Source organism: Cololabis saira, chromosome 3, assembly GCF_033807715.1.
Source record: "Cololabis saira isolate AMF1-May2022 chromosome 3, fColSai1.1, whole genome shotgun sequence".
NCBI lineage: Eukaryota > Metazoa > Chordata > Actinopteri > Beloniformes > Belonidae > Cololabis > Cololabis saira.
Window position 1 is genome coordinate 9,176,522 of NC_084589.1, and position 15,236 is coordinate 9,191,757.

The 15,236-nt window shown below is 45.1% G+C and overlaps 1 protein-coding gene across 3 annotated transcripts in view; it reads left to right on the forward strand.

Moving 5' to 3' along the window:
- LOC133425111 (intermembrane lipid transfer protein VPS13B-like) overlaps positions 1-15,236 on the forward strand; it is a 362,452-nt gene that overhangs the window by 323,772 nt on the left and 23,444 nt on the right. For all 3 annotated transcript variants that reach the window (XM_061715807.1, XM_061715794.1, XM_061715800.1), the window contains 11 exons: positions 1,065-1,148; positions 1,252-1,427; positions 4,234-4,404; positions 7,096-7,303; positions 8,381-8,569; positions 9,278-9,424; positions 10,384-10,670; positions 11,940-12,067; positions 12,176-12,369; positions 13,832-13,950; positions 14,526-14,934. In XM_061715807.1, coding sequence (XP_061571791.1) covers positions 1,065-1,148; positions 1,252-1,427; positions 4,234-4,404; positions 7,096-7,303; positions 8,381-8,569; positions 9,278-9,424; positions 10,384-10,670; positions 11,940-12,067; positions 12,176-12,369; positions 13,832-13,950; positions 14,526-14,934 — 2,112 coding nt within the window. The remainder of the gene's footprint in view (positions 1-1,064; positions 1,149-1,251; positions 1,428-4,233; positions 4,405-7,095; positions 7,304-8,380; positions 8,570-9,277; positions 9,425-10,383; positions 10,671-11,939; positions 12,068-12,175; positions 12,370-13,831; positions 13,951-14,525; positions 14,935-15,236) is intronic.

The window sequence follows — 15,236 nt, forward strand, 5'->3', positions numbered from 1 at the left end:
GCTCTGAGAGAGACCTTGACTAGTAGCTGGTTCCTAAGGTTTCTCTGTTTCTGTCTCGTCTCCTGCTATTTCACTCTCGTGTTTCCTCCCTTTCTCTTCCGCTTTGGCCCGTGCTCCAGTCCACTCATCTGTTTTGTGATTTTCAAATGCTCTCCCTTCTTTAATTCATCTTCTTACAAAGAGCTTTTCCACCTGTCCTCACTTCTAATTACCTCCCTCGTCAATGCCTGTCTCCTTCCTCATCTATCTGCTGCTTTATTTTATCAGTAATCCATCTCAAGCAACTCCTCTTCCATATTTCACATTCCTCCCCCACAACCATAATTTTTTTTCCTTTCCATGTTCTCGACTATTGAAAAAACACTGGAGGTTGTTGTGACCTTATCCCAGTGGTGAATGGAACAGGCCTTTATGGTGTATTTCCCAAAGTTACACCTCCACCTCATCCCCATCACATCCCAACAAGCTTGTTTTGGAAGGCCTGAATGTTGAGAGGGAATTTTCACTTTCTCTTTGCTCCCCTCTGCTGTCTCTGGCAGTAAATGAAGTCCCTCGTCTGTCATAAACTGGTTTTCTTCTAATGTGTCTTGGCGTCCTCGGCCTTTAATGAGGAGCGAGGAGCAAATGGGACAAACACCAGTGACACATTAAGAGCGCTCAAGCCTTCGGTGGGCTTATTCTCAGCCTTTAAATCTTGCTAAGATTTTGCCGCCTGTAGTTGTCATTATCTGGCGCTGGAAGTTGTTAGTGGCCTTGTGTTGCAGGGCATTAGGGAGGCTCAACATTTTACTACTGGAAGAAGCCAAGAAGCAATGATTTTAGGACAAAATATGGTGATGCAATGCTGATGGAGCCAATAAAAAAGGAGACAGCAAAGACATTTAATCTGTCAGATACTTTACATTATGATCCCATTCAAGTTCTTCAGTATCCGTATCAGTCTTAACCCGTTATAATGATTGTAAGATAATAGATAGAAATACCACAACCTTGCAGTGAGGCTCATGCATTGATATGTGATGAGACTGTGATGAGACTGTGATGATCCGTTTGTCTGGGTACAGGTGGCCTGCTCCAGCGGTTCTTTGCTTTATGTCTGGTGTACCGTCATCACTATCGAACCGGACTCTCACATGCAGCAGAGAGCGGTCAGTGTCCTACCAGCACACACATTTACATGTACAGTGTTACATGCTGTTTCATTCACACCAACGTCTGTCTCTTTGCATGAAACCTGTGGTTCTGTTTCAGGTGGTTTTCAGCCCGCTGTTTGTCATGAGGAGCCACCTGGCAGATCCACTCATTGTCCACATAGAGAAAAGGAGTCTGGGAATAAAGGAGAGCCAGCTCATACATGGACAGGGCCACCAGGAGCCCCTGCTAAACACTGAGGCTGATCTCACACACCACCTCACTTTCCAGGCCAGGTAATTCAATAAAAGCTTCAAAATTAGAGAATAAAATCAGTAGCAATATCTTGTGACCATGATGGCATGGTCAATAACGTGGTAAAACCCATAATATAAAAGCTACGACATGATCAACTATTCACTAATATATACAGGACTGTATAAAAATGTCATACATTCTGGATTAATTACAAATCAACTGAAATATTGCAAGCCTTTTATTATTTTAATATTGCTGATTATGTCTTACAGTTTAAGATTAAGATTCCTAGAATATTCTGATTTTCTGAGATGGGATATTTGAGTTTTCTTAAGCTGTAAGCCATGATCAGCAATATTACAATAATAAAAGGCTTACAATATTTCAGTTGATTTGTAATGAATCCAGAATGTATGACATTTTTGCATTACAGAAAATAAAGGACTTTATCACAATATTCTAATTTTCTGAGACAGTCCTGTATATGAAAGAACTCAACAGTCCATCCTTGCTAATAGTCAGCTTTCTCTCTCCATCCCCTGCACACGTTTCTGGGCTGCAGAGCTGCTTCAGTGGACCGTTGAGTTCTGTCAGCGCGGTACTGTACTCATTCATCTGCAGGCTAAACAGGGCCTTGGGTTCTGCTGTGGGTTTTTGGTTTGCCTACATTTACTAAAAAGAGAGAAGCACTTCCTTGAGATCCTCTCACACCTCGCTCTGGTTCCTGTGAGCGTGAAGACGTGATCCGGCAGGATCTGTGCACGTTTCAGGAGAGCAATACCGATCTTGGCAGCAGCTGAGACACAACTCCAGGTTGTCAGGTCGGACCATAATTACACTTCATTCAGATATGAGTGCTAACAGAGAGCAGCTGTGTACGTGCGCATGTGTGTGTGCACAGATGTATAGCATATATGCATCTGTTGTGTATCTGTGTGTGGTCCCTGTCAGTCACCGTGCTGGTTAGCTACGTAAGGGTCAGATCCTGCTTATACATCACTGCTGCACTTGTTCCTTCGTCCCGCTATGTCGGTTGTATTTGCACTTTGACATATTTTTTGTATAAGCAGCTATTTGTATTATAATAGGTATCATAATTGGTGTCAGTCACCAAACTGTATACAGGACTGTCTCAGTTTAAGATTAAGATTCCCAGAATATTTTCATTTTTTTAGATAGGATATTTGAGTTTTCTTAAGCTGTAAGCCATGATCAGAAATATTAAACTAATAAAAGGCTTGCAATATTTCAGTTGGTTTGTAATTAATCCAGAATGTATGATGTTTTTGTAATTGCATTATAGAAAATCACAATATTCTAATTTTCTGAGACAGTCCTGTAAATGCATCAACATCCGCTCATCTTTAATTCCTGTTGTTTTTATGCAAAAGAAAAACAAATCACACCTTTTGTAGTATCCACTGTTGATCTGAATAAATCAGGTAATTGTTGCATTTAATTTACTCCTTCTGAGAGTTTGAGCTCTAACTGTTGTGTTTAGATATCTTGTGCCAAAGTTTGTTTTGATTCCAGCTCCCATGAAGGATCATCAGTGGCCTTACAGCGACTGGGAACATGTCCGCCCGCTGTAGCTGCAGATAAATCCTTTATATGCATGCTAAAACCAAGTTAAGAGACATCTGAGTGTTGTGTGTTTCTAGATTGCAACCGCAATGCTCCTTGTATTTACAATCCATCCCCTATCTAAACTCCCGGAAACCGCACAAATGTACATACTTGTTTCTCTTGTTCCCCCGACTCGGTCCATCGCTCATCCCTCTCCATCCTCACAAAAACACACTACAAGCCACAAATGTAAACACACACACACCAACACCCCCCCACCTCCCCCCGGAAAGATCCAATCTTGAATGTTCACTGGTCAACAGCTCATCTTTCCTTCCTGTAATTACACATAGTTGTGGGCTTTAATGGACGAGGTAGAGAGCAGAGCTGCGGTCTGCAGCGCAGCAGACACAGACGGGTCTGAACCAGAGCCGTCGTGTCCTGCTCGCCTCATACCGGCCACCACATCTCAAAATGGACGGCTACAATCAGAAGCCCTTCCCGCCACCCCCCTCAGGGCCTGTTCTGGATGAAAAGCTTCCTGTCAACACCTTGGCCCTCCCCTCCGTCCTGCCCCAGATCCATAAGCAATAGCCTCGGTTTTCCCTTTATAGCACAATGGGCTCTATTAATAACCGCTGCTCTGGGGTAAGACGGCTGCTTCGCCTTAACCAAGTGGACCTGGACGTTTCCCAGGGAAAGAGTAGATGCTGCCGCGCTCTTTTGGGTTTAGTCCTTCTTTCCTGCTCTTGTTGCAAAGCCGTAATTGACCAGTGACTAGGCCTGAGGTACCCAATAGGATTATTTACTGCCATTTAGCTTCTTCTGTGATCTTTGTGCATTAGTGTTTCCAAGCAAGACTGCATGTCATGGAGAAAGAATCCCTAACAAAAGGCAGATTCAGCCCGCTTCAAGGTTTCAGGGTAGAAGTGGAGTTTAACCGGGGGCCGCTTTGTTGTGCTGAAAGGAACAATGGAAACAGGCAGCTGCAGTCGAGAGATGTCTTGTTTTACAGTGAGTTTAAAAAGTATAGTTGAATTGATTCTGGCATGAAATACGTAAACACGGTCCGGAGCCAGACCTGCTGAAAAAAACACACGCCAGCGCCTTCAGTGCCTCCCTTCTCATCACAGCCTCCACCGTGGTGGGGATCAGCTGGAACTGAACGTCCCCCTGGTTGGAGAACATGATTATGTACAAGGAAACACACACAGCATCCCGCTCTGGTTTGGTCTGAGATGTCTGTAATGATTTTAATTGAGTGTTTTGTCCACACAGGGAGGATGAAGACGCCTCACACTGCGCCGTACCCATCTCCACCAGTCTCATCAAGCAGATTATGAATAAGACTGGAATTGACAACAACCCACAATGCATCTTGGCAGATTTCTACGGTCCCAAGGTGACCACCGAGTCCTCGTGGCCGTACGTCACCAAAGATGCTGACAGGTAAACTTGAACTAGCTCAGACTGTATACGGGGAAAGATTGTGAGTACATGTAAATATAGTCAGTGTGATCATTGTCTGGTTTTTTTTCTACTTCTTTTTTTTTACATTTTAATAATTTTTCTGATTTGTAAACTAAGGAAACTAAATATGAAAATCTTTCATTTGCTTTCATTTACAAACAATGAACAATCAGAGTTGAGAAGTCATGAAACACGGCGTGTTTAGAGCCAGATTCCCGCTCATCGCATCATAAACACTTACCACTTCAACACACTGTGACACCTCGTCATCCATCTAAGTCAACATATATTACTCTCTTTCCGCACTAATTCTGACCCTTCGGCAGCGAGGACTTCATAAAACAGTTTTGATCAAAACCCACATTTGGTTCTTCTTTTTCTTCAATACTCAGACTTTTACCGCATTCCTCATCAAAGTGCAGAGTTGTGCAAGCGATGAGAAAAGCTTCACTTTATTGCTTTTACTTCGTTCACATAATAAAACAATTAACTGTAAAGACAATGCAGAGTCTGTCATCAAAGGACATCAGAAATCCCACTGCTGTCCCTAAAGACCGGAGATTTAAGCAGCCGTGCTGTCACAGTCCCACTGTCACACACAAGTCACACAGCCCGGCGTTTACTCCCCGTTCAGCTCATGGTGGCGCATGTGTGGCACAAAGAGGAGCTCACATTCACCGTCACAGCTCTCATCTGCGACACGGTCCCCACATGTCACTCTGAGAATCAGAGATTATTTTGACGCAGAGTTACTCTCATCTTGATGGCAGAGGTAAAAGACGCGGCCACGTGTTCAACCGCAGTCTCCGAGTTACAAAAGAGTCCTGGTGGATCTGCTGGACACATGAGCCATATGTCTGCCTGTGGTCGGGTGGATCTCTCCGCTGTTTTCTCACACAGAGACGGCTGTATACACACAACACTGCGTTGCATGCAAACGCCGCCACACGCATTACTCACCTTCACATGTCACACAGCGCCTGCGTGGGGGGCCAGTTTATGCTGCGTGGTGTTAGGTTCCCCCTGTCGTCAGACCTCTCTCCCCAAAGCTGAGAGCACATTTCCCTCTGCAGAAAGTGTAAGTTTGTCCGTAACCTTGGAGTCTTCTCTTGGAGAAACGTGAAGGCAAAAAAAAAAAGGGCAATTAGGGAATTAATAGCAATGACTACGATCTCTAAACACACTTGAAAATCAAAGCTTTAATTTGTATTTTTATTCCTAATGTTGATAATAGTGATAGAGCTTGTGGTTTGGACAGAGTGTTCGGTCTCCATGGCACAGCGAACAAAACACAGCAACCGAACTTACTGGCAGGCTGCGTGTGAAGGGGCGAAGGAAGCTGAAAGTGGCAAATGCTTTCTCTCTCCATCGGGTTTTTATTGGCTAGTGACAATCACAGGCATTACACAAACAGACCGTCGTGGTTGGAGCTTGGGTAAGCTCAGGATGGAAGGTGTGTAGGTATGTGCGTGTTAAGAGGAGCAACCTCTCAACCTTCACACGTTTAAGACCTCTCCGCTCCAGCCTGGATGGGCTTTGACAGAAGCTGTTGAGCTGTGTAATATGATTTATGAGCTCTGCACTTTGCTGTCCTCATTCTCAAGGTCAGCGGCCTATTTAACCACACATATGAACATAAACACCAGTAAATTGTTCGAGAAAAAAAAGCGGAGTATTTGAGGTTTGGGACAAGTTTGAGTTGGCAGGTCGGTGGCTTGAGCCAAGTCCAGGTGGCCTTGTGAGGCAGGAAAGACCCAACCGTCTTTGAAGGCTTTGAACTTCAGAACAAATCTGAGAAAAACAATGTTTGTTTGGCTCTCCTTCAGCACTAAGCTGGCTGTTTAGGGCTCGCAAGACCACGAGCGCTTTGAAATGGCCTCTATGTCAGTGAATTGGTGGAAAACTGGTGATGTGTTTCTGTGTGTCTGCCGTTCTGTCTGTCTCAGCACGTCCATGCGTGATCCCACATGTGCTGTCAAGCCCCGATCTGTTTGTGTTGCATAACTTAATGGCAGGCCATTTCTTTACATATTTGTTTAGTCTCTGTTTAGACAGCTGTCAGTGCATTAATGTTCTGTCAGTGTAGGACATGTTTATATACAACACATTTTAATTGATTTGTAAGGCCATGTGCTGCTATGTGCAGTGTTTTCTAGTGCGTTAAACACGTCCACAGCCAAATTACTGGGGCAGACTTGGGAAAATATATATTCAATCATGGTGAATGAACGTAATTAGTTTTATAACCCAGCCGAACTGCCAATAACAGTTGTAAAGCCGTAATATATTACAGCTAGTATTGTATTTGTGTACAGTTTAAATATAATGGTACGTACGTGTGAAGTGCGAAGTACTTGAGGTCTGTGCGCACCACGAGGCTTAATGAGAAAGTTGATAGTAAATTTGTTCAGCATGTCTGGCTGTTCATGTCTATTCTCTGCATTCAGTCTGGTTAAGCAACTCATTAAAACAATCGGCTAGATTACAAGTGTACCATAATTCTCTGAAGGAAAAATCATCTGTATGTTTTACAACAGAACAGAATTGCAGGTTGGACAGTGTTTTTCTTTCCTCCTTTTCTGTAGGTTGTACCCCTAAGTGGCTCTGTGTAACAGGAAGAGTGTGCAGTTCTGCAGGGGGGTTGCTGTAATGTCGGCTCTCCTTCCCCAGGTCGGTGCTGGAGCCCGTAGCCCAGTGGGACAGCCCCATGCAGGTCAAGCTGTCCCACTGGAAGTCTGGCCTGAACACGCTGCTGGTGGAGCTGCTGCCCTGGGCCCTGCTGGTCAACCACTCCCACTGGGACCTCTGGCTCTTCGAGGGGGAGACCATAGTCCTGCAGATACCAGCCGGGAAGGTCATTGTACCACCAAACTTCAAGGTATTGTACCCCACACCAAATATATACAGTAGTCAGCATTTGAAGTGGATCAAAACATTTAATATCAGATATCTAAGTGTGTTTTTGACCCACTTCAGATGTTAAAAATGTTTTATTTGCTCAAATCTTCCTCCCAAAACCTTAAATATATTACTAAAGTAATCTTTTGACCTTCTATCCAGGACCTGGATGTATTTTTCTGACATTGCAGCCATCATTATGTATTCAGCCTTTTCTCATTTCAGTCTCAACAAAAAAAAAAAGCCCAAAACCTGAGATCATCTGCCAGAGCTGTATTACAACAATATTTCTTGCCTAAGTCCTCAGCTGCAGCCAAGCTCTGTCACAGTATATGCAGACATGTCTTCTCACTGGCTTCTGAGATCAGAAGAAGTAGTCTGCAGATGGTTTTACCCTGCGAAACAACACGCACACACACACACACACACACACACGGCCCTCTGTTGCTATCACAGGACCGTGCAGCGAGGCAGTGTTTCAAAGAGTAAGTGCTAAAAGGATTCAGCACAAAGGAACAAAATAAAAGGTTGTAAATGTGTAATAGCCTGTGAAATAGAAACAAATAAAGCATTGTTTCCATAGCACCCTGTTATTTATCGTGGAGCAACAAATGGAAAGAAAAGAGTCGACTTGCAGGGCAGATAGGTTTAATAGGAGAAGGCTGGTGTTTTCATCAGCATGTTTCATGATCCAGCTGAGCCAGTTGAACAATCATTGTGTCACTGGAGCATCTGTGGGGTGCTTAAATTATGTCATCCCAGCATCGCCAGCAGCAATAGTAGTTATGCACTCCTGTGCTGTCACTGTCAGGACTGTTTGAAATGCCACGAAAGACCTCTAAATTGAGTTGTTGGGAATAAAGGCACAACAGACTTCAGTACGCGACTTTTTCCAAAATGCAATCAAATCCAGTCTGTTTTCCCAGTAAATGTCATCTGCCTTAACCAGTGCTGATCTGGCTTCTGATTTTCTTTTTTCCCCTCTTCTTCCAATCTCCCTTTATCTTTTCCTGTTGCTTCCTTCCCTCCCCGAACCCTCGTGTTCTCCCTCTTCCAGGAGGCCTTCCAGATCGGTATCTACTGGGCTCAGACCAACACCGTTCACAAGTCCACGGCCCTGAAACTAGTTCACGACCTGACGTCTCCGCGCTGGAAGGAAGGATCCAGCTCAGTGGTGGTCACTCTGGACGAGGAGGGATTCGTGGAGGTTGACATCACCTTGGGAGCCTTCCCTGGAAAACAGAAGGTGAATCGTACCGGTTTCAAATGTTTTCATCAGAAACAAGCATAGTTTATAGTTTATAGTTTTATTTGGATCCCCATTAGCTGCAGCAAAACTGCAGCTATTCTTCCTGGGGTCCGACACATAATATACAATACATGACAAAAATTTAAAGCAAACCTAAAGAGGTAGTAGAAGAAAAAGAAAAGAAACATAGAAAAGAAAAAAAGTTACTAGTACTACAAAATATATTCTAGATTTCTGTCAAATAAGACCAGTGCTCCTTTGGACACTCACATTAAGGTTACAGTCATTCCGTTAAACATTTAGATGTAATCCATTACAATACAAAATCATACCTTCTTTAAATAGCATCAACCAATTCAAACAATGTATAGTCATCGACAATGCGTTTAAGTTATGATCACTTATCGTAAGCATCACTTGAAATAGGTGCGTTTCTATTAGTGAAGCCCAGACAGAGTTATACTGGCAGTGGGTTTTAATGGGTATTTGTAACCTTTGGGCTCTGATTGTTTATTTTCAGGTTTATTTATCAAGTTGTGGATTTCTGAAGCCAATCAGTGCCAGATTCATACTTGCACACAGTGTCATATGAAGTAGCAGCAGCATTGATCACGACCACATGAGGACAGTCTCTCGGCACATCAAGACATGAGATGTTTTTCCAGAGCATTGCTCATTGACAGTTATTGTGTGTTCCCCGTGCAGCTGTGTCAGTTCTGTGTGTCGTCTGTGGTGAGACACGGCATCCAGATCCTGCAGATCGAGGACAGGACCGTACTTGTCAACAACACCCCCCACACCATCCACTACAGGCCTCTGCTGGCGGACTGTGCTCTCGCCGAGGATGACCAAGTAAAGTTCAGCACACACACACACACACACACACACACACACACACACACACACACGTGTGCGCCTCACAAGCGTACTCTGTAACACCGGAGTAGCAGCCTGAGCTTCACTTATGCACTTTATCCCCTGTCTGTGTTGCACACACACACTACACACACGTGCATGCACTCATCATGTTGCAAGCCATTTTTCACCAGATCATGCCCCCCCTCCCCCTCCACTCTCACCATGTGGAACTGGCACTTCATAGGGACATTAGACAAACACCCAGAATTGGATGCAGGTTTCCCCTCCTGCTTTCATCTGCTGCTTGTCCCCAAAGAGCGCAACAATGTTGTGATGTCATTTAACGAGCCTTCAGTTCTCCTTATAGAATAAAGGCAAAGCTTGCCAGTTGCCACTAATTGACTGAAAAACCTTTTAAAAAAGAGCTTTAAGAAAACTAAAGACTGGGCAATGGGTTTAACAATAACACAGACCACAAACAAGGCTAGGAATGCCTTTCTAGTTGGTCTATTCATCATGCTTACTGCCTAATCCCTATAGTCGTCTACTACTCACTGCTCACTGGCTGCTAAACCGGCACAGCAGGGTTCCTCTGCTACCAATTTAGCACTAAGCTCACTGGCACAGAGAATAGAGTAAAATAACAATGTGGTTTTACAATATATTTTTGCTGTAATCACTTGCATCTTCTCCCCTCTCTGTCTCTCTTTTCTCTTTTGTACTTGTGTACCAGCTCTCATATCCTCTTCTCTGATGTCATTTCTGTCTCTCCGTTCTCCTCCTTTGTGCCAATTTGCTTTCCTCACCTCCACTCTCTTTGTCTTCTTTCATCTTTTCCATCTTTTTTTCCCCTCCTCCCTCATCTATTTCCTTATATTCTCCCTGGTCTTTTATTTCCCCTCATTTCCGATCTTCTCCTTTTTCATTTTATTAATATACTTTCCTCTCACCAGGCCTGTGAGCTACGGGAGAGCACCGTGTTCAGCCTCCCCCCCTCTGTGGACTCATCTCCGGCCAAGCTGTGCTCCGTGCCGTGCTGGGACCTGGTCCAGAGCAGCGTCCCAGGGAAGGTGGAGTTCCCTCTGCCCCTGAGACACATGCTCTTCAGCTTACTGCCCCGGCCCGATCCCGCAGGGGGAACGGCGGCCTGGGGCCTCCCCGCTCCCATCCGAGCAGACTTCCCCAGGCAGAGCCTGTCCGTCCCCGGGGAGCAGGACTCGGGGCTCGGCCTCTGCAGCAGGTGGGTGAAGCTCCGCGCTTGTGTTTCGTTGGTTGTGACAGTCAATTTAGAGCAGGGCACCAAACCCTGGCCAGCTCTGGACGCCAAGCAAGGAATCCCTGGAGCAAGTTGCCCCGTGTTAAACACCAGAGATGAAGCAAGACGAGGAACACTGTCAACATTTCCACTGTCAGCCTCTCTGCTTGTCCTGTGCATTCAGGCCCTGTTGTTTAAAGGGAACCCATTATGGCATTTAATGTCTATTTTAAACAGGTCTTGAATGTCTTAAAAACAAGCTTTTGATTGTTTTTAATCAGAAATTCAGTCTCTAAGCCATGTCTTTATCTTTACCGTTTCTAACCTCATTATCTATGAGGGATTCTGAGTGGGCGGGGCTATGATAATGAGGCTCTGTGCTGATTGGCTGCCTGAATGACGCGATACACCGCTACGGAAAAATGGCGGAAGCTCCGGCCGGCGGAGTTAAGCCTGAATTATGGTTCTGCTATAAATCGACGCAGACCCTACGCCGTAGCGAGCGTCAGCGACAAAATCAATTCCATTGCTTTATTTTCTATTGGACTGTCCTAACTGGACGCAGCACGACGCAGCGCAGCGTTTTGAGCTGAACATTTGTCGGACATTTGCCCTGCTTCTATTTTCTTCCTGTCGCTCGCGTTGAAAGCCAGTTGAAAGCGCTGTAGGAAACAGTCATGATGAGGAACGGCTGATCCAGTTAGTTGAAATGAGAAGTTATCTCTATGATTCCTCCTCATTTCACTACAAAAACCTCAATAAAGTAGCAGCTGCTGGAGGGAGATGGACAGAGAGCGTCCGATGTCACGCAGTGCTACGATAGTCGGACACTCACATGCAGTTAGGACACCGTGTTTAGTTGTGGGCGTGGTTTCACGCATCGGAGGCCAAACCTCTGCTCCTGTCGTGATGTCACGACAGGAGCAGAATCTTATTGGCTCGTAGATCCACATCACACTGGACGGATCATCCGGGCGGCTGTACAGACACTGCAGAATTTGGTTGCTTTCCTCCTTCTCTGAGTTGGCAGGCTGAGGGGAGACCACTTTATATATGTTAAAGCAAGAAAAAACCTGTTTTTCATAATAGGTCCCTTTAAGGCTTTTCTCTGAGCCTCTTCTGCTCTCTGGTTTTATCTGTCCAGCCTAGTTCTCACCCCCCTGGGTTATCAGGTTAGATATGTTGCGATGTGAATAATTTGTAGACGGCTGGATTGTGTGTTGGTTTTATCCCGTTTTTATTTGTGCTTTACAGAGCAATAGTGCTGACGTATCAGGAACACCTGGGAGTGACGTACATCACCCTGAACGAGGACCCCTGTCCCCGCATGCTCATCCACAACAAGTGTCCTGTCCCACTTCTCTTTAAGGAAAATGTCAAAGGTAGGAAGGATAAAGGACTCCATAATAAAGCTCTTCTGTCTCACGTGTATCTCTTTTGCTCTGACTGCTGTTGGGTTAACTAGTGATGTCCTTTTTTGTCTTTCATAGAAACCCCAAGGACTAAGATTTACTGTCGTCCTCTGCCTCCCAACTGCTCCGTGCACCATGAACTCTATCATCACTTTTCCACTTTCCCTGAGTGCAAGAAAGAGGTTCTGCCCACCGTGCTGCTGAAATGCAGCTCAGAGCACGGCCCCGGCGACTGGACGGACCCCGTGGACATCAACTGCCCCGGCCCTCAGGTGAGAGTGAGCCTGCAGGAAGACTGTACCGTGAAGCTGCCGCGCAGCAGCAATGTAGCAATACTACCATTCAACGGCCCTCTACTCAAAATATTGTTCATTAAAACGTATTACTGAAAAGAACCACTCTCAGTTGAGTTTCTTTAGGCACATTTTCAGCTCTTTTGAGATCTGGTGACAACACAGCCAGCCTGAGGTCACAGTGATTTATTTGGGAGAGTTGATGTTCTGAATTACCTGATTTATGAAAGACAGACACGTTGTGATTGGAAATCCATCCAAGCCCGACGTTCACCTAATGTCCCCTCAACTGAAGCTAATATTTGTGAAACAGAAGTGGGCTGCGACTAAAAAGACGTTTGCTACAGCTTCTCCATTATCTCATTAGGAATGAGAATAGATGGGATTGGTTTCTAGTAAGTGCAGCTTGTGTTTTGTCTCATGCTCGTGTGGGTGGGTGGGTGGGTGGGTGTTTGTGTGGACTTAAATAGCGATCCAGTATTTTTGCTGTGGTTAGTGTGGATGTGTGGGGTTAGTCAAATGTTACAGAGGGCTGTGAGTAATGTTTGGTGTTGTGTCTAGGCAGCGGCGGGCTGGGGTTGAGGCAGAGGCTGCGTATCTCTGGTTACGGTGGGGTCTGCCTCTGACCTGTGTGGTAGGTGTGGGAGGTCAAAGGCCGGGCTTGTTATGACTGCTCAGAGAAGCACTCAGAGTCGTCTACTTCCTTCAGCCACTCCAGTGTCGGATGGAGAGTTTAGAGTGAGACTGGTGTACCATCGGAGACGCCCGCGTACACAGAGCAGCGTTGCTGCTGAGCTCAGGACTCCTCAGAGCTGAAAGACTGTTTCCTCCTAGACCGGGGTCGGCAACCCGCGGCTCTAGAGCCGCATGCGGCTCTTTAGCGCCGCCCTAGTGGCTCCTGGAGCTTTTTCAAACAAGTTTGACCTTTTTTTTTTCTTTTTTCTTTTTTCTTCTTTTTTTTTCCTTTTCTTCTTCTTTTGTTCTTGCTTTTTCCTTTCCTTTTTAATCTCGACATTTCTACTTTTTTCTCGAAATTTTGACTTTTTTCTCGACATTTCGACTTTTTTCTCAAGATTGTACGTCAACATTAATCTCGACATTTCAAGTTTTTTCTCGATATTTTGACTATTTCCTCGACATTTCGACTTTTTTCTCAACATTTCGACTTTTTTCTCGAAATTTTGACTTTTTTCTCGAAGTGCATAATGAAAAAAAAATCTCCCCCCAGTTCTAACTAATATAGAAACATGCAGCATGTGTTGCCTTCATTCTAAGGCTTATACAAGACTTTTCATTTTTTGCGGCTCCAGACATATTTGTTTTTTGTGTTTTTGGTCCAATATGGCTCTTTCCACATATTGTGTTGCAGACCCCTGTCCTAGACAGTTGACTCAGAGTCTGTATTTAACTGTGCTGAGGCCTGTGTTTTGTGCTTGGTCAGGTGGTGTTCCTGCCGGGTTTTGGCTGTCTCTACGTGGATGTGGTGTATGAGAGAGGAACCCTGACTCTGTCTCTGGCACCAGAGGGCAGCATGGACACGGTGATCAACCAGCACAGCAGGTAGGAGCACGGACACTGGTGTCATCACTTCATGCTCCCGGCATACCGTCATGGGAAATCAGATGTGCCTGTTGCTCATCCACCCAACATATCTGCCCTTCAGTTTGCTTAACGATTATTGTGAACAGCAGTGTTCACTTTCCACTAATCCTCGAGCACAAGGAAGGAGGCATCGTTTTCACCACAGGAGGGCAATAAAACCTTCATCTGGTGTCATGACTGAAACTTACAGTAAAACATTGTATTACAGCTTTATTCCATTACATCAGCACATAGATGCTGTGTCATCTTGGCTAAACGGGATATTAATATAATGGCTTGTTGCTGTGAAATGTAAACAAATGACCTCAAACAATGATCTTTGGGAATTCTCTGGAAAGAAACGCAATTATCAGCCCAAGATGAGCGAGTTTGGTCGAGTATAATCAGTCATCATGCACATGCCTTGTTGAAACTTTAGCAATCTGTAAGACGGAAATGTTTGTTTGTGCAGAAAAAGGGACAATTAAAGTATGGTTTTATTAGTTTTCATTGTTGAAGTTGCACTTTAACTCTGAGTTTTGTTTTGTTTCCAGGTCATCCAAGCTGTCCTTTAGAGTCCTGCTGAGCGAGGTCAGTGTGGCCGTAAGTGACGACATCACCAGTCCTAACGGGTCCGTGGAGCTGCTGCGGCTCACGCTGACCAAGCTGCTCGTCAGCTCGGCTCCTGCCGCCGAGCTGCCAGCCGACTTCAGCGCGTCCGCCTCATCCGGGATCGAGCTCTTCTGCTCGGGTCTGCAAGTGGACAACCAGTTATACAACCGAGCAAGTTTCCACTTCCCCGTGCTGCTGTGCCAAGATCAGAGAGGTGTAGTTGAACCCGGTGGTCCGTGGAGCAGTGACGCCAATCCCACAGAGTCCCCCGAGGCCCTGGAAGAGTTCAAGCACTCCTGCTTTCTGCAGCTGAAGATGACGCTGGCCGGGGACAGATGCACCGTGGAGGAGGTCCAATTCATTCCTGTCTTTTTATTTGCACTTTTCTTTCCTAATTCAAAGCTCTCATTCATGACTTAGACCTCCGCTGGCAGCAGCAGCAACACACGAACAACCCAGAGTAACTCCAAGTGTTGTAATGCAAACAGCCGCATAGCAACGATTTAGCAACAAACTCATTTAGCAACAACCCAAAATGAACCCATCATAGAAAAATAATGCATGGACATTAGAAAAGAATGGGCCTTGTTCTTTAATTCTCTAATGTTCCTATATGAGCATCATCTCCTGGAAGTATTGATTTATTTATTTGA